At 43.5% G+C, this 20139-nt stretch overlaps 1 protein-coding gene across 1 annotated transcript; it reads left to right on the top strand.

Moving 5' to 3' along the window:
• Positions 1-476: 476 nt before the first annotated feature.
• On the top strand, positions 477-8907 carry MEP1A (meprin A, alpha (PABA peptide hydrolase); the record flags this gene model as incomplete). Its single annotated transcript, XM_010140029.1, has 7 exons — positions 477-718; positions 1687-1836; positions 4820-5035; positions 5887-6345; positions 7438-7608; positions 8199-8406; positions 8760-8907. Coding segments are annotated over 7 exons (1594 nt in total), but the record flags the coding sequence as incomplete, so codon positions are not given.
• Positions 8908-20139: the final 11232 nt, after the last annotated feature.

The raw sequence follows: 20139 nt of genomic DNA, 5'->3' as shown, positions 1-20139 counted from the left end.
CCCGAATTCCTAATATATTCTTTGCTTCAAAAAGGAACAGAACCTGGAGGCACTCCAGGACTGTCATACCTGTCCCCTTTATGAGTGAAGGGCTCCAGGGCCTCCTCTTGTCCATGTATGATCTAATATCCAGGGAAGCATTTTCCTCAATATTGACAAGCTCTGGAGTGGAGTACATTAATCCTTAAATTTAATCCTTCAGGATTATCAGACCATCTAATCTGACCTCCTACGTATCCTATTCTTTACAGCTCATTGATATTTGATTTTGAACTCTATAAAGCCACATGTGAGATTGCAAAACTGCAATCTAAAGACACAGCTTTGTTGTCCAAATTACTTCATAAAAAAATGTTGCTAAATTTGAATATTTTATTGTAAAGTAATTGCTTTTGGGTATATGAATTCTGCCTCAGAAAACTTATCCACAGGGCCATGCTAAAGCCATTTCCTTTCCAATTTCTCTAAAAATGAAGCTTTTCTATTCTTTTACCAGGCAAAGAGCACAATTTTCTGAAGTATGATGACAGCCTCATCACTGATCTGAACACCCCCTATGACTACGAATCGGTGATGCACTATGCACCATTTTCATTTAACAAAAATGAAAGCATCCCCACAATCACTGCCAAGATACCAGCATTTGACGACATACTTGGACAACGTCTAGACCTCAGCGCCATTGACTTGGAAAGACTGAATCGCATGTATAACTGCAGTAAGTCATAATTTAACCACGGCAAACTGTTTCTTTGTTATACTTGATCCTGGCTGGTTCACTTACCTTATGCCTCTAAAACCACGAAACCTATTCTTAGATGCTCCCCAGGAAGTATGCGAGAGGACCTGTGGTGCAGAGACCCAAACTTCTGTTCCCTCTTCACCCTTCTCTTTGGCTATGCTAGCTGTCATTTTGTAAAAGATCGATTAATTGATGCAAGTCAATCCATTCACATCTTTTCTTCCATATTATTCCTAGGAGTTCATTCATAGTTGCGTTCTAATGGTGTGTGGGCAGCTTCACTGTGCTTTTGCGAGGTGAATGCAACTGCACTTTGTCCTCTTTTACTGACATTTGGTCTTCAATAGATTATTTTGTACCTGAGATTGTCTGAGTCTAGAGTCCGACACTGTCCAGTTGTTTGCTAAACTGGTTGAAGATGTTATCAGCACATGTGATTGTGAGTGAGAAGTTACTGTCCCCGTGGATCTGTCAAGAGAAGCATCAGCTCGCAGGCAAACTCAGTTGAACTGGCCTGAGTAACTGGGTGGACTTTGCTTGCAGTGGAGGAACAGTGTTCATGCTCATCAAGCAGAGAAGTGAGCCATGAAGAACAATCACCTCCAGCCAATGGTTAAATACATCAGCACCACTGCTCACAAAGTGACTTGTCTCTCCAAGGCTTACAAGCAGGCACAGAAAAGAGCCACCATCAGTCACAGTGTTTCAGCTGCCATGTGGGAGTCTGTCAGCCTTCTGAAAAGTGGTCGAATGTTGTTATCTTTATGCAGGGAATCCCTCCAGGAATAAAACATTAGCTCTTTTTAGCCTTTGGGCTCACATCTGCCGTTGGTTGTCTTCTCTAAGTGGTATCTATACTAGTGTAAACAAAACCCACCAAAATTAGAGCAGAAATTTTAATGAGATACTGCTTTGGAGGTAACCATGTGTGCATTTTCTTTCAGCTTCGACTCACACTTTTTTGGACCAGTGTTCTTTTGAGCTTGAAAATATCTGCGGCATGATTCAGGGCACCAGAGATGACCTAGACTGGGTCCATCAACAGAGCAGTGCTATAGGGCAGGAAGACCACACACTTTCTGGGCGCTGTAGAGGTAAAGTGAAGAACACTTTCCTATGGAAAAGGGTTTAGCTGCAGTAATGGTCCCTTGTGCATGTCTGTTCTGGTCTGCATGCTTTAGATACAGCATCTGTAACAACATCTCTGAACCAGTCGTTGTGGACAACCCTTGAGAAAACACAGCACTGGCTGCTCTGAAAACACAGGATTAAATGGCCATGTTTAAGGCACTACCTAGCAAACGTCTGAGTTGTGATGATTCTAGCTGAGCAAAAAGCCCATTTCTCTTTTCATGTATCTTGACCCTGTGGGTGTGAGTTTATGGTAGCGCTCCAGCTCTCATTAAGCTTTTTCAGCATAGTGGAATGTTCTCTGTACCAGCAAGATAAAAGAGGACAAAGAACAATCTTTACTAGAGGCCTTTTAAGTGTAACCTGGAAAAGGATTTCCAGCAACTTCCAAAGTCTGAGTAGGAGTTATGTTACCCCATGATAAGAATGAAGCTGCACTCATAACCACTCATAAATGTTTTTTTTACAGAGCGAACGATAAGTTAAGCTTGAGGAGTGCTGGTTCTGGAGGTAGAAGAAAGTTGTAAAGTATTTTATTATAGGAGTTTAGGGGTAACTTTCTTTTTCATGTGGTAATTTTGCCATTTTTCAAAGGACGAAGATCTCAAAGAGGGTAGAGTCAGCCACAGTCGCAGGGTACTGCCCGATAGGCAGCTCTGAAAAGCAAGGGCCCAATTTGTCATTATTTAGACAGAATTCCCAAACCTTTTACTTCTGTGTACCTAAGTACAGAGTGAAGGAATCCTGGCCTAAAGCACATTCAGCCGCACTCTTGGGAGTAGACTATTTCTCTTAATGCAACCCACCCGCTGGAAAGAACAGGTGCTCAACCTTGTATGATGCTGTTGTTGATCAGGTCTGAGAATGCAGCACAACTCAAGAAAACCATCTGACAGCTTAGAGAATTACATGCTCCTAACCCTCATCTGACTTTTTAAATTCTTTCTCTCCTTTTTTTCCCCCCATGTAGTATAATTGTAACTGAAAAATAATTCAGCTGAGCTGTTTGAGGCTATCAGGTAAAATGCAAACTGTCTGAAGTAAGCACTTGACTTGCACTTATTTAGCATCTAGTGACTCAGTGCAAAATAAGTATCAATGTAATCTGAGGAGTTAACGGAGAGGGGTAAGTGCCTCTAAGGATCGCCAGAGTGTCTAAATGCGTTGCATGAGTAGGGAGTGCCTCACCTTCTGGGCGCCTTCAAAGGGTCATTGACTCCACCAGGAATTCAGACATTTTTGGAGAACTGGTTCTGCAGTCATCTCAATGGGTACAAATTTTATGTTTCTAACACAGGTGGATTGTATTTTGGCCAAAGAGGTTTGACATCTGGGGTTTTTGACTTGTTACTGGTTAAACTGAAAGAGAGAAAGTACAGCCTGACATTTAGAGAGGAGCTGACAGCCTGGCTCTGGATTTGATCATTGTATTCCCATGCTGAAGTCTGCTAAGGCCAGATTTTAACTGCCATAGATGGTGAATGTTGCCCTCACTACAAGAAGGACGTGGAGGTGCTGGAGCATGTCCAGAGAAGGGCAACGAAGGTGGTGAAGGGTCTGGAGAGCAAGTCTTATGGGGAGCGGCTGAGGGAACTGGGGTTGTTCAGCCTGGAAAAAAGGAGGCTGAAGGAAGACCTTATCGCTCTCTACAACTACCTGAGGGGAGGTTGTAGTGAGGTTGGGGTTGATCTCTTCTCCCAAGCAACAAGTGACAGGATGAGAGGGAACAGTCTCAAATTACACCAGGAGAGGTTTAGGTTGGACATTAGGAAAAATTTCTTGACAGAGAGGGTTGTGAAGCATTGGAACAGGCTGCCCAGGGAGGTGGTGGAGTCCCCATCCCTGGAAGTGTTTAACAGACGTGTGGATGTGGTGCTGAGGGACATGGTTTAGTGACCCTGGCAGTGCAGGGTGAACGGTTTGACTCCATCTTAAAGGTCTCTTCCAACAAAAATGATTCTGTGATTGTGTGAGGTCAAAGCATTGCTACCATATGGAGGTAACGGAGAATATTCCCCTGATATAGTTAGAGTGAACACGATAAACAGCTCAAACAGCTCAGATAGCTGCACTGACTATTCAGGGGCTGTACTGCATTTATGCAGCTGCAGGTTTAACTGATGATGTCCGAGATGTCAGGTTGAACAGGAGTCCAAGGAACCCAGCCCCCAGCAGATGAAGCTTTCACACAATAGCTGAAGAATTTCACTTGTTTATTTAATCATAGACTATAATGAATAACTGAAAAACAACACAGTACAGATAAGGTGTGACAAGTTCATGACTGCAAGATAAGATATACGTGCAAATTGTGAATCCCTTGCAAACATAAGGATAAAAGTAGACACTTCAGCAAATGTTAGTGGGAAATTAAAGTAGGGGGGCAGGAATTCTTAAATAATTTACCCCAAATCAGAAGCTGAGTTTTGAAATGTCTTTGGGGCGAGCTGTAAAAAAGAGCTTCTTTATGTTCAAGGTCAGGTGAATGCTAATTTCATGTCCAACCCTTTTTTATTATCTTTATCACTGATAAGAAGTTATCTTACTCTTTACAAGGTAATGTAGTGTACGATCTCTAAGATCTCATCTTTAAGTTATCTTCAGTATCAGTCAAGCAAAAAAATGTATCTACTAGTTACTTGCAATTACCACTGAATCCTCTGTCTCATGTCTGTGACGTTCCTGAGGCATCCAACTTCCAACTAGACCAGCTAATGCAGAACTGACCTAAGCTGCTAGCTATGAGTTCCATATACACACTAAACTGCTGCTCCTGTTCTGACGCTGGTCTGTCCTGGGTGGTTATCACATACCGTTTCCTCCGCTATTCACACTGAGTGCTACATTTAGGCCTACTGAAAGGGTGGGGTTGAAACGACGGCTCTACACCGCGCAGCAAGCAGGACATCCGGGAAGAGACAGTGACACTCTACACTTTCTTCACAGACGCTGGCTATGTCATGTACTTCGACACCAGCTCTGGCAAGACAGATGAGGTGGCGGTCCTGGAGTCCCGAATCCTTTATCCAAAGAGAACTCAGCAGTGCCTCCAGTTCTTCTATAAGACCACAGGAAGCCTTTCTGACAAGCTGATCATCTGGCTTAAAGAGGATGATGGCACAGGGAATATTCGCAAGATGAGGAAAATTCAAACCTTTCAAGGTAATTCTGGGAATATGAGGGTTGGTTCAGAAATCAAAATATTTTCCCAAAGCTACCAGAATATCTTGCGATCTGGCTAAGGGTTTTGGTATTACATGAGACATTTAGCAGTGAAACTGTGGGTTGTAATAATGTAATTTCAGTGCTGCACAACAGAAGTCACAACGTTCCTAATAATGTTATGTTACCCTCAGTGGCTGAGAAGGACCTCAAACTGCTGGAGATCAATTGACTAGATCTCCACTAGTCTATGATCCTGAGTGAGCTGTCCAGGTGTAAACACCTGCGCTCATCTGCAGTCGGTAAGAATCCCAGCCTGATTTTTATATGGTTGAAAATAGAAAAACGTATTTGTTTTTGTATTTGCAAATGTGAACTGAGTTCCCACTTTGGGTGATTTTGCTAAATAGGACAAATTCAGCCACTGTGGCACTATGTATTTATCTGTCAAAACCCAAGACCTGTGATAACCTGCCTAAATCAAGCTGCAGCAGTTTGAAGGGAAGGATAAATCCTTGAAAAAGTGGCAGTAACAGTTAATTCTAACACACTGGGTCGTTGACTCCCATCCACTTGTTATGTCATGGCCCTTATCTCTTGCCCTTTACACTAGAGCTTGTCATTCACTAATGTGTGAAGAGTTCCTAATACAATGTAAGTCCAAAGTACTTACACAATAAGTTAGTGTCACTATATTATAGTCATAACACCAGCTTAATGTCTCTAACCTTCAGGACTCTGAGAAAGGTCCAGTTGTCTAAAAATGCAGCTGGAATGGATGGTTAGGAATAATCTGCGGTATAACATCGCTAATCATGCTGATAGCAATGTTTGCTTTCCTTTTACCAAAGCGGATAATGACCATAACTGGAAACTTGCCCACGTAACCTTCAACGCACAGAAGAAGTTCCGTTACCTCTTCCAAGGACTAAAGGGCAACACCACCTCTTCTTCTGGTGGGATTGCTGTCGATGATGTCACACTGACAGAGACCCCCTGTCCCACAGCTGTGTGGATCATTCGGAATTTCAGCCAAATCCTTGAAAACTCATCAAGTAATGTTATTCGAAGCCCCCGGTTTTATAGCCCTGAGGGTTATGGTTTTGGCATAAGTTTGCATCCCCACTCTGCAATCAGTGGCTACACTCGCATTGCCTTTCACTTGTGCAGTGGAGAGAACGATGGTGTTCTGGAGTGGCCAGCTCTGAACCGCCAAGCTATACTTACAGTGCTGGACCAGGACCCTGACATCATTAAAAGGATGTCCTCAAGCAAAAGCTTCACCACAAGCAAAGACCATGTTAACTCAGGTGAGTTGTGGCCTGCCTGGAGGAATGACGAAACTGAAAGCCAAGCAATCTGAAACAGAGAACTGAGTGTAGGACTCAGAGCTGGCCCGCTTTGGTTGCATTTCCCAATTTGGGACACTTTCTTATGTATGACTCAGAATTCCTCTCTGTGGAAGACCACCTAGTGTGAAAAGTGATGCATAGAAGGTTGGTGTCGTTATGAAGAATCCCTGGGGTATCTGAGTTTGGCTCTAAACGCAGAGTTCTCCCAAGAGCTGGCAATTCCCATTCTACCTGTAGTTTGCCATCATGACAGGTGGTAAGTCACCATAGGATGGTGCAATGCCAGCAGGGTGCTGTATTTCATTGCTAAATCAACAATAATTTAAGTTAAAACTGCATTTTAACTTGAACATACATGGTCTGGGTGCACAGAGTTCACACTGCAGCTGTGTTTAAGAGAAAAAAAAACCTGAAAACATCTCTCCCAGGTCAGTCTGCAGCATCTGAAGCCTGTCTTGCTTGGCTGCAGCAGCTCATGAAGTCTTTTACACAGGGGCTACTTTTTAACTCCAGCTCTATATAACATGTAGCACTGTAATTCCCATAGATGTGTTAATTCAAAGAAATAAGAACCACAGGACAGTATTTGGTTTGGGAGAGTAAAATACTAAAGGTGAATCTCCATCCCTCTTCACTTCTTCCAGCTGAAGAAGGAGGTTTTAAACCTTGGGTATGAATATGTTTAACAGAACCATAGCAATGAACACAATCTGCTAGACTCTAAACCATAGGTACTTAAAAACTGATGAGGAAGGAGGAGAGCTCTGAGCTGGTGACAACAAGGAGGTAACCTGTGTTTGATTAGTCTTCTGCAAAAGGGGAGTTGTGGGGTTGCAATGCCCTCACATGAACTAAGAGTTCTCATGAAGACTAAGGATCTGCTGGCACCCATGAATTGTCAGTCCTCTGTGATTTGATTGGGCATGTCAGCTCTGAACTCGGTTTTACAGCATAGATCCTGTTTAACACTGAAATGCAGAAAAAAGTCACGTCATATTTCCACCTGCAGAACTTTGTGGTTCTTTTTTGCCACTCATATTCTCTTCGCAGATAACGGAACCTTAATATGGGACAAACCGTCAATTGCTGGAGACTTTGATGCCTCATGCAATTGCTATAGAAGTGTATCCTGGGGGTGGACGACCTTCATATCCCACAACCAGCTGAGACGGAGAAACTTCCTGAAAAATGATGACCTGATTATTTTTGCAGAATTTCACGGTAAAAACCCATTTCCTGTTTCTCCTTACAACAACGAATGGGTGATCCTTTCTATCTGTTTGCATACATTCAAGTAATTATTGCCATCTCTCTCTGAGTCATCTTCTCTTCTAATGGGGATCATCTTTTAAAAGCATTTCCATGTCTTAGCTTCAGGTGGGCAATGTCGACTAAAGTGATTGTGAGTTCAGAGGAATCTAAATGGCAATGATTTGCTGAAGGTTGACTTCTTAGATACATTTAAGCACCCTAACCAGCAGCTATGTCCATTTCTAAGTGTTGAATATACTAAAAGATCTTTCTCGTGGTGTTTATTTTCAAACAACAGCCATGTTTGGCATATTTTTTCAAAGTTCAGAATACCGCTGGTTTACCTCACTAGTTACCATCTTTTGAGTAGTATTTTCCATCTTGTTCTTTAAATATGCAGAACATGCTGTGATGTGGGCAAGAACTGTGTAAAGGGCAAATGGAGAACGAGTACACTCTGGTCCACAAAGCACCCTGAGAGGCCCTGGGATGAAGAACACTACATAGAGCGTTGTTCACTGTTACCTGATGTCTTTCTCCTCTCTTTCCTTTTTTAAAAGATATAACTTACCTCAATCACACTGAAGTTCCTGTTGAACCTAAACAATCTGACTCCACGGAAGGCCTCATTCTTGAAAGGCAGAAGAGAGCAGCCCAGGATATGGAGCCTGTTCAAGACCTACTGCCTTATCTGCAAGACCCATGTGACCCAAACCCTTGCCAGAATGATGGAGTCTGTGTGAATGTGAAAGGGAGAGCAAACTGCAGGTACCATAGACCTCTTCCCCGCTTGCCTTGATTTTATTCTGAACCAAATGACGCAGATTAATAAATATTCAGAGCCTCAGAGGTCTGAGCCACTAAGGTTTTCAAGGAACAGTTGTAACAAAACACTTCCTCAGTGACCAGTTTCTACTAGCAGCCATAAGGGGAGGCTTATGTGAAGGTTCTGTGGTGCATCTAGGGGATGTAAATAGCCTCCGAACAAGTTGGGGATGTTGTGTGGATGCTGTGGATGTGAACCCCTTTAATGGAAACTGCCCATCTAGGATACTGAGTGTAGGACCTATAGGGCAGGACAAACCTCCTGGTTCATGTGAATCTGAACTTTATTTTCCCAGGTGCCCATCAGGACAAGCCTTTTTCTTTATTGGTGAGAGATGTCAGTTGTGGCAGGTCCATGGGAACATCCTGGGAATGACAGTTGGTGGAATTGCTGGAACCGTTGTCTTAACCATGGTCCTCATTTCCATGATGGCTAGAAGATGAAGAGCTAGAGGGGGATAATCTCAGCCTGGTATTTTTTCATAGGTCTTAAGACACCAGTTTTCAGTGACAATTGATTAATACAACTTGTAGAAGACCAGTCAGCATGTGGATGAAATGCTCTATCAACATCTTGGCAGAAATCCGTTTACCCTGTACAACTTGACAGTTAAAGGACATAATGAAAGTTCGTAGCCTGTCTGTCTTGTGTGTTCTTTGAATGTTTTGTTTCTTCATCCGGTAACAAGTGGCAGTGTTGAGAGTCTATGCATTTACTCTCAACCACAGATCAGACTTAGATTTAATCGGAAAGACTTCTCAAAACACTGGAAAAAGTCACATGGAAGCACATATATCAAGATTCTAGTAATGTTCCTATAGACATTACTCAAGAAATCTAAAGTGGACAAATCCCTAGTTACATAAATCAGTGCATCAGTACTCATTTTTCAAGAAGCAGTGCTGTTTTACAAAAGCTGATTAGCTATTACATAGAATTCATAGTAAACTACTATTACATATTTGTGGCCAACTCCCTAGCAGGTAAATAATTTCACATTAAAGACAGTCGTCTTTCTAAAAGGCCTCATCACACAAGGTTTTCAAATACTTAAGTGAAAATCTATTCTCTGGGCATAATCCAAGTTTTTTTAAACATCTGTAAAACTCTCATAATGTCACCAGGCTCTGGATGAAATTGCAGTAAAGTATCCATTATCATAAGATAGGATCTGTAGTGGTTACCATTAAATTCACTTCTCTTTGGAAATCATCATCTCACAAGTCAAGGAGAGGGATGGGAGTGCATGAAGATGAAGATTTGGTCTATGGTACTAGGGATGCCGGATAAGGTGTTAACACCCTAGAATTTATTGCAGATGGCAAAAAGCAACTGATCTGGCATGTCCTAAGATCTCTGCTATCAAGGGTTCTAGGAGTTGACACAGTTGAATCTTGGTTACCCAAGTGTCCTCTAAAAGCGGTGCCTTCATGTATGCGTATCAGAACATAAGGAGTTTAGAATGCGAATGGTAAATAATCCCAGAGAGTGAAGCTACCTTTGTATTTATCAGACACCTGTCCCAAGGAGGGGCAGTTGAGGGAAAATGCACTCTTATGACAGTAGGTTGTTCACAGGGAGCTGAGTTCTGCCTGTTTTTACACTGAGATTCATCCTGGTGCTCACAGCAGTCCTGTAAGGAGGGACAAACCGTCCACTTCATTACGGCCTAATCAGCGAGTCAGTACTCTGTCCCTCTTATTTTCTCCATCAGGAATAAAATAAAAAACAATCACTAACAGCTTTTCCTGTGACATGTATCACTATCTGACTGAACCTCACTACAGGTGACAGATAGTTACAGGTCTGATTACCTTCTGCCAGCTGCGTTAGGGGACTCCCCCTTGGGTCAAGAGAGTTTCCCACCCAAGTTGACCAGGGTTATGGAATGAAAGACGAGAGATTCATAAAGATGAATAAAATTATCAGCTTGGTAATTAAGATGTGAGACAGAACAACAAAAGACAGAGAGAATCCAGGCAAGTCCTAGTTAAGTCCTATCCTGCATATAATTTTGGTGTCCCTAGAGTAAAGGGACACCAAGAATGAGACTGCAAGTTGCCACTACTCACTGCAAAATTACACATAGGCTCTGTCACTGCTCCGTTTACTTGTGGAGACAAAGACCAAGTCCTCACCCCCTGCAAACCACACGCACTGATTTCTCTCTGCTAGGGGAACTTGTGATGGTAGCCAGTCACAGAGGTGATACTGGCTTCACTTGGCTTTCCTGCTTGATGCTCTGGCTCCCTCCTTAAAACTGGGAACAAAAGTCTGTCCTCAACCCCAAGAGAAGAGGATAGAGCTGCTTTCCTCCAGAAAAGAGGAAACCCCCACCCAGTCCATGTCTGAAACTTGTCCTGCCCCCGTGAAGAACATTGCTGGGATCTGCTGGTTGCTGCTTCATGTCCTGCTGGATTTGAGGTCTTCTCGAAGGAGGGTGTTGGTCTTGCCAGAGCTGCTGGTAGCTGGGTTCAGGGTTTTCTTCTCCCCACATCAGGAAGCTGGTTTTGCCCTGCTCTCATGCATCTTCAGAGCCTGCTGGGAGCAGAATGTGATGGTTGGGAAAGATGACAGGGACCTGCTCCCTTTGGATGATGCTACTTTAAGCCTTTGCACTGAGGGAGGAACATATCCCAGCTTCTCATGGCTAGACCCTAGCCTCATTGCTCCTCATCCTGAGAATAACAGAGTTCAGAGCATATCATCAGAGCAGAAAAAACACCTCAAGAGTATAGCAGGAGTCACTCGCAGTATCTGTGCCTTTTCGGGGAAACCATACATTTGCCTTGGGATCTGAAGATTGATAGTGTCAATCTTCCCAAAAGATGCTGAAAAGGAGAAACTCAGAAGGACCCAGTCAGGAACTGCTCACTTCCTTCCTCTTCCTCAGTTCCCCAAATACTTCAGTTTACTATCCTTCAGGCTTTGTATTGGGAACACTGGGATGATCTATTTTCTGGAACGAGTGATCCAAATATCCCCTAAACATTGTTCAACTTAATTTTGTAGATGGTTTCCAGGATCTTTGCATCTCAGCATCACTGCTCACTCCACTTCCTAGGAGCCTACATCTCCAGAACACAGGATTTCTCTGTACTGGAGCAAAATCCATGTTGGGCAGTTACTGTTGCTTGCAGATGGACACTTGTTTACTTACTAGATATGACACAAGACAAGACATGATAAAGCTCTGAATAGAGCAGCAAAATCAACTACAGTTGTTGCTGGCCCAGCTGCTTGTTTCACTGCTGTTAGGAAAAATCATCTTACAAAATGTAAGACAGTCTCAGAGAGCAGCTTGGACTTTCCTGTGTTGGCTTCCAGGCCAAGTTAACTCAGCTATTTTTAACGTAGGCTCAAGGTTCATAACTTTGGCTTCCCCTGCTTCTGAGATCATCCAGGAAAGCAGCATGAGAATGGATGAAAGGTGCCATGGCCAGAGGTGAAGCGCAGTTTTCTGGAGATCCTGCAGCTAAAATAAAAGTAATCATCATGGTGTAAATTGTTTTCCAAGTGCAAATGCTGCACCCAGCCCATAAGCTACAAGCTTAGGGAAAGTCAGCTGCTAAATGCTATAGTTTAAGGTAGTTCCTCTCTCTCCAGTCTGTCTGCATTACAATTAACTCATATACTTTCTGTGTTCAGTCACTATAGGATGTAGCTGACTGTCTCATCCTGTATAATAAAGGCAGCTTTGCCACAGTCGTTGGAGGACAATGTTGAACGTCTGAATTTCTAAGGCTCTTTAAATCTGTATTTAGGCTCCTTAAATAGACCTGTACTGAAGATGCCCAGAAACATTGAATAAGTGTAGTTTCTAGCCTGAGACCTTGTTTGATCTGTACCTCTGAATACCAGGTCAGTTCTAGGAGTGCCCCCTAACTCTGACCCTCCAGGAGGAGGACTACAGTAAGCCTGACCCACTATCATCTGGAATTCTTCTAGAGAAGTTTTTTTTGGAAACTGTAGATCAGATTTTTTTTGTACTTGTGTTGTATAAAGGAAAAAATTTGCTTTGTATGCAAATACAAAAAAAAAGTAGCTCAAGTGTTGGTGGTTTTTGCTCACGGCCAAATCATGTCTAGGTCTCTGTTTCCTGTTCAAACTCATTTGCCCAAAAGCAGAGAACTGTGTTTCCGGTTGTCCTTTGCTTAACTTGCACCATTTGCATGAGAAGAGTTAATTCCATTGTGGGATGATAAATCCCTTTCTCTCTAACCTCCACCCACAGGTTTTCAGTGCAGAACTTGCTTGTGTGCCCCAGGCCTGTGCATGTGGTGGAGCTGGGTTGCAGACCTGCAACCCTGGCATGGGTTGCAGCTGCTGATACCCTGCTTGCCTTACACACCTATTTTACCTCACAGCGTTGAACTGGAAGTAATAATGGTCCAAGGTAACGGAGATTGGAGACCTGGATCATAGGGAAGGCAGACATCACATCCTCTTAGCTTCTGCAAAAGAACCATGAAACCTACAGAAGGTCCTGTGGTGCCATTCACTTATCATCAGCCTTGCTTGTAACTCTTGGCTACAGGGAAGAGATGTGAAAGGCACAGCTCAGACTGCCTGAGCAGAGAAGCAAGTGAAGCTTTGCCAGCTCCAAACCACAGGCTTAAGTTGTCCCCTGGAAAGAGCTGTCACAGCAGTTATTCTCAAGCAAGGTGCTTGCCCTGTCTCTTGTGAGTTCTCTAATCAGCAATGTCATCATTCACTTACTCAACCAGGACAAAATAGGATCTGCAGCCCAGGCTCCATGGGGTAAAAGGGTGCAGGCCATGACCATGGTTCTGTGGGTCTGCAGACACACAGCCTGGACAGAGGGCTCAGCAGCACTGCTGAGACATCAGTGTGGGTTGGAAGGGAAAGCCTCCTTGCTGCCCCATAAAAAACCTGACATGCTGAGATGTGCACCATTTGTTATCCTGCAAAAAGGAGGAAAAAAGGGAGGAGTGGTCCAAGAAGAGGCTATGGAAGGATTAGCACTGTTTATTCCAAGGAAAAAGCTGGAAAGGACTTGAAAAAAGTGTAAGGTAGAAGATCCTAGATTTTGTGCAGCTTATGCTGTGTGCTTTACTCTCTTTTTCTAACAGGAAAGTACTCAAGAAATGACATGGTCTGTACGTGAATCTGCCTGTCAGCTCCATGACTTCTCAATGGCATTGAATCCTGTGAACTGTTGAGGACCAAAAGCCTCAGAGAAGTTCTGGTTGTGAGTTCACATTGTTCACAACAATGGCTGGCTTCTTACAGCTGCCAGTGAGAGAGGGGTGGGCAGAATGTGACCATCCCTGGTGAGCCCCAGCCAGGCCTTCGTCAGCTCTGTGTCTCTGCCCTCCCCACAGCAGATCCAGTTTCCTGCCAAATGCTGGCAACAGGATAGGTGAGGGAGGTTACATCAGCAGAAAGCACTGTGTGTCTACACCCCACTGGGTGTGGGGTGGGGAGTTTTAGGAGGCCCTAATCTTGCAGGGCAGTGATACATGAGGACTGGGTATGTGAGGAAGACCATGGAAACTCCTATAATTGAAAGAGAAGAGGGTTGGTGGGTACAGGGCACAAGCCTGTAAGAAATGAACTTCATTTCTTCTGCTCATGGGATCAATAAATTCTTACAAACTTACCTTATGTACTGGACACTTTGTACATGTATTCTTGCCTAACTTCCCTAAAATGCAGCTGAACATGTTTCCTAGGACAGTGTAAGAAGTAAACATGCTTGTCAGACTGCTGAGCTGTGAAAACATCAGACACCAGGGCATAATTGACTCCACGGTTCAAAGAAAGTGTATCAGAACTGCACACCTGTAAATCCCAGGTCTGGGGCTTATTGATTTTCACTGGCCACTGTAGTGTGGAAAAAATGGTCCTGGGCTCTTTGCATTGTTTGTATTGAAGGTTCCCAAAGTCTTTTAGGAATGAAGGATGAAATCTAGGCTGGAAGCACACTTTAGACTTGTTGAGCAACTGTCACAATCCAGAAGCTCTAAATGTGAGACAAGGCAGGTCTGTGCTTTAGAGACCTGGATGTCCCTATCCCCTCCTTTACTAATTTTCCTGAGCTGGAAAAGCAAGGTGAGTGAAGGGATTTGGGCTTTGATCAGGACAAAGAGAACGATTGGGCCAGCTACCCAAAACCAGCCAGCTGCCCAAAATGCCAGAATCCTGAGGGGAGCAAGCTGCTGGTGACCCCACTGCCCACCTCACCAGTGTCAAAGACCTGGTTCTTGATGCTGAGAGTGTGTGGGAGGGGTATGGTGTGGTTACGGTCCTGTGTTTTCCCTTCTCCATCCCTTCAGCACTCCCTTCCACTTTTTCTTCTCTCCCCTTTTCTCTTGATCTATGTATAAATACAAGTGAAGCCTTGGCTCCAAGTCTTTAAAACTGGCACGGTTAGTTTCTTAGCTGCTTCTCTTTTGTGAATTACCATGGCTTTTGCAATACTGGCCAGAATTTTGCCTTTGAAGATCCACCCAAAGATGGCCCTTCAATGCCAGACAGCTCAGCATCATGTCCTGATTTCTCATTCACATAGCTGAGAGCCAGGCATAGCTAAACTGGGAGATGTGAGAGATTAAATACCTGCAGAGACAAGGTGTGGTGGACTGGTGCGGTCTACAGGGACCCGTACTTTACAGTTTATGTAAAGCCTGTTCTAACTCAGTGGGAGCAGGTGGTTCTGCAGCAGCTCAATATAGCTCAAGATATTTCCAGGGTGAGTTAGACCAAATGGCTGTTCAAAGGGAAAGTTTGGTTGGAATAATGTGTGAAGGTCTGATTTTCAAGTTTCCACAGGCCATGCAGTTCAAAGAGATTCTGGATTTTCAAATATTTCTTCATCTCTAGCTGCATCCTAGTTCTAGGATTATATCTACATCTTCAAGAAAAAAGAAATTGCTTTCAATATAAATACATCTGACTGATGCTTTTTTATTGTCTTCAGTCATCACCACCTGCCGTCACACACGCCTGTAACTGTAGGCAACAGCTGCCCATCCTGGTTCATCCCAAAGTCCTGGGAACAGGTTCACCACTGGTAAACGTGGTGATTCCCCAATTGGGCCTGACTCCCCAATAACCAGATGAGTCTGTACCACTTGGCAGCAGTATTTGATATTGGCCTCAAATTTAAATCTTCATGATTCCATCTATCACGTTTTACGTTATGTTTTGTAATGTGTGTGTGCGCTAGAAATACTTTGCAGCCTCTCTCATAACCCCCTGCTTAAGGCAGGAAGCAGCCTGCCTTTAAAGATATACAATCTCGGAAATAACTGATTCCACAAATGTAGTATTAGTGCAATAATTTATATAAAACCTTTCATCCTGCCTGGCACATGGTGGTTTATATTCACTGTAGAGCTGGCTCTCTGAACCCTCTGAGTGTGACTGTCCTCTGAGAGGAGACCCAAACATACAGACTTTACACAAGAGACTCCTTGCACACTTAACATTACTATGCATTAAATAAACGCAGTCCTCTTTGTGGCAGAGGGCAGCAAACACCTCTGTCTTACCACATTACATATCAAAGGAAGGACAGTTACAGTTAAGGACATAAAACTTTTTCTTCAAAAAAGTGACACATGGCGCTTTCAGTACATTCCATCTGAAAGAAGACCATGCAGGAATCATCACGGTCTTCATTTTATCGAAGCCAAAAGTGAAGATCTGAAATGGAGTTCTCAGTTGTGACTCTTCGGTTCCAGAAATTCTTAAATAGAAAGTGTAGAGCACTATACCCCATGGCCTTTCCAGTCTCTGATATGAGGGCAGGAGAGAAGCTACGAGGTACTTGTGCATCTGCACAGGCCTCTGAAATAATTCAGAGAGTTGATAGGGGAAATAGTAAAACCACTGGACAACAGCTGTGTGTAGCACTGCAATTCATGGCTCAGTACTGCATATGCTAAGCACCCTCTTCAAGGCTGAGAACTCTTCACTCTCAGTGTCCTTTCAGGTTGGCTTTCAAATCCTTCCCAGTTTGAAACATCTTGTCATCTCTCCTGGGATTGGAAGGCCCTGTAAAATTCCACCTCTCAAAGCTTCCCTGCCTTACACATTAACCAGAAATGATTATTCCAGAAGAATGCACCAAGGCACAGCTTAGTCAAAATGAAGCAGTCCACTTCTTGATGACTCGCAGGAACTTTTTCTGTGTGTCTTGGAAAGGGCAGAGCTCCTTCCAGAGTTATGTGATGTAGCATTTGCAGTGCCTCAGTTAAGCAGAGTATGACTTGGAATTATTTTCAGAGGAAGAGCTGGATGGCTCTGAAGCAGATATTCTGTATTTTCCTGCAAAACAAAGCACAGTGGTTAGACACAAGGGTGGAAAGCCTGGAGCACTGCAAAGTAAGGACAGTTAGACCTGTCCCGATGACTCAGGTGGCTTTGACTTGGTCTGCAGCCTTGATACTAGCTGGATTACAGCAGCCACAGAAGTCATGTGTTTGGTGAAACAGCCACGATATGTCAGACTGAACTGACGATCATGTTGTACAGTAGCAATTTACTCACTGTACATGGAAGGACTTAATGGTCCTCCTTGAGCATGGGGATGCATGTAGAACATGGTCTGGAGATGAATCCCAGCTCCATTCCTTTTGTGACCATGCGGCTTTAAACTAAAACCTAAGTGCACAGAGCCCAAGACCAGAGTGTGGAAGAGAGTGCTCCTAATATGGGAACGTCAGGTGAGAGCAGCAGGGGAGGCAGCTGTGGGCAAGTCTCATTCTTGTGGTGGGAGGCTTCTGTATCTGACTAGCGTATTCATGTAAACTTACTGTAGCAGAGTCAGAGGCCAACTTCTTGTGCCATTTTCTGACTAATAAACACTCTTAAAAAGCAGTTGTTTGCCTATATTAAACTCCTTCATATCCCGCTTTGACCATCTCAGACCATTGCTCAGAGAAGACATCATCTTCTCTGAGCAATAGTTGGATGCAAAGATTACACATTTAGGAATGAAATTACTCACATTTTCAGCAATACTTCTTGCAAAATAAAGTCATGACTGAAATGATGTTATCCACAAAATGACAGCCAGAGGACTTTGGAAGAGATACAGCTCCAAGATGGTGCTGGTGAAGAGTACCTGAACAGTAAACGAACTGAGAAGCACTATATCGTGATATTACTAAGCTCAAAACAAAGCTCAGTTAGGAGGTTCTAGAATTGGTGAAACATGCCACCATCCAACAGTTGTTTTAGTGCTAGACAATCGCACTGCTAGCCTTGTGCTACACTCACAAACAATTATGGTAGTGATTCCAATGACTTATGACAGGTCCTTTGTATTAGAAGATTGAATACCTTCTATAGATGGAGGGATAGGCAAAGAGATTGATAGATATCAGGACAGACAGACCTGAGAGTGAGGCAAAATACATTGTCACATACCTGTTTTCCCACATAAGTTGTTAAAGGTTCTTGATAAAGGGTCGCTCATAGCAAGCATTGGTGTAACCAGGATCAGGGAGCTTGACTGTAAGAGAGAAAATTGCTTTTTGTCAAAAGCCTGGAAATTTCTTTGTAGCCACATTGAGGGGGAAAAAAAAGGGTACAATAAGATGATGTTCAGTAGTACAAGCAGGCAATCCACAGAGGGTCAAGTTAACTGTCCGTGAGCTATCGAGTTCACCAATTTGCATGTTTATGATGATGATTAAGAAGATCAACTTTAAAAGAAACTATAGGACACAAACAGCCTGTCTCTAAGTGTTGGCCAGGGAAGAAGGGTTAGGTTCTAGTCTGCCATACCACATGACGCAAAGTTCTGGCACCTTATCTGAGGGAGTATATCCATTAAAGTAGCCAGGGAAGCTAAGCTTGAGGATGGTCATTGAAGGCCAACAGCCTGAGACAATCAGAGGCAACTTTAACTTGACACGCTAGAGGGCATTGGAACGCAACTCTCTACAGTTCAGATGAGAAGGAAGAAATTTTTTGCTGCTGAAATGAAGTTTCTTTTTCGGTTCTGGAGTGGTTTGAGAATTTAATGGGATTCCTCCAAAAGATGTTTCTAAAAAAGTATGAAACCACATCTTTTTCTGTTCGGTCCCTCTCCATTCTCTAGATTGTACCATGGTGGGGGAAATCAGGCAGCGTTGTCATTGTCATCTATATCATAAGGTGGTACAGGAAGATGGTATATATCTAGAAAGTTTGATCAAAGACTTTGTTCTTGCTTTATTTATTCCTTATCAGGAGAACTGCCAAGGAAATATGCCGATTCCCACTGCCTGAGGCAGCTTCCACAGTGTCAGCCGGAGCTGGAAGCATCTGGCTCAGGAGATGTTGTCTGAAAAAGGAATACAGAACTGGGGTCCAAGATTAACAACTTGTTCTCTATTCTGCTGGATGTGTCGGTACATGAGGGAATGAAGAAACTGACACGTTTAATCACGGTTTTATCAGTTATTCCTGCCTTCCTTCCAGTTTCCTGGGAAAAAAAGAGGTTATTCCACAGTGAGAATAGCACCACATCCATGTCATTTTCAAGCCAGAAAGAAGGAATGGTGTGTTAAAAACACATTAGGAAATGTTCCCAGGCCTAGGTTTCCAGGAGCAATCCTCCTGCAGAACACACTGGAATCCTTGGAGTACCAGTTAAAGAAATCCAGGGGGATGATTCTGGGGATCCTAAATGAAGAAATGTGAGGCAGAAACTGCATTTTTCCTGTCTTATCCTGACACAAGATGTGAATGTGGCAGATGGTTGGGAGCACTTAAAAATTAGAGCACTGCTCTGCCTGGCGAATCACAGGCTGCCTACTCCTGGGCCTTCAGCACGTTGCTGGAGGGGACACGCAGGGAGACCACTGCTGGGTCCAATGCTGTTTTAACAGCTTCATTAACGATATAGATGATGGGAAACATGTGCCCTAACCAAATTCTGCAGATGATATAAAGCCGGAAGGAGTGGTCGATAGGACAGATGAGTGCTGTCATTCAGAGGGACCTCATGAGGCTGGAGACGTGGGATGACAGGAATTTTACGAAGTTCAGCAAAGGGAAATGCAAAATCTTGCTGTCCCTGGGAAGAAACAACACCATACACCAGACTTTTCTGCTTGGTGCCCAGTGAAAGGACAAGAGGCATTGGGAACAAATAGAAACACAGGAAATAACACTTAAAAAGAAATTTATTCACTGTGAGGGTGCTCAAACACAGGAAAAAGCTGCATGGAGAGATAGTGGAGTCTCCATCCTTGGAGGTACTCAAAACCCAGCTGGACAAGGCTCTGAGTGGGAGGGTGGTACTAGAGGCCACTATCCCTCCATGATCCATGGAGAGTACCTCTCCATGAGGTAGTTTTCAACTTCAGCAATTCTGTGATTCTTGTTGAAGCTGGAGTGATTTGAGCCAATGCTGATCCTCTGAGCTGACAGTTCAGTCTTAACAGACCCTTAATTCCTTTGAGACTATGTTCATCTGTCTTAATTATGGTGTTTTTTAAAAGCTTCCCAGTTCTTCAGCTGTACAGACTGTTCTGAATAAAACCTGTACAGATACTAAAATAAAATTAAGCTCTATTGTCATTTAAGAATCATGCTACCATTTGTGGCCATTTTAAACCCGACATGCCGGTGGTTAGATTCTGCTGCCTTCAATCCCTTACTGATCCTGGCATGGCTTCTTTGCTAAGGGTATATAAATCAAGAAGTGTAAGTTG

This window comes from Buceros rhinoceros, unplaced genomic scaffold (genome assembly GCF_000710305.1).
Source record: "Buceros rhinoceros silvestris isolate BGI_N320 unplaced genomic scaffold, ASM71030v1 scaffold46487, whole genome shotgun sequence".
Lineage (NCBI taxonomy): Eukaryota > Metazoa > Chordata > Aves > Bucerotiformes > Bucerotidae > Buceros > Buceros rhinoceros.
Note: the sequence above shows the minus strand (reverse complement) of the source record. Positions and strands in the feature narration are given on the sequence as shown.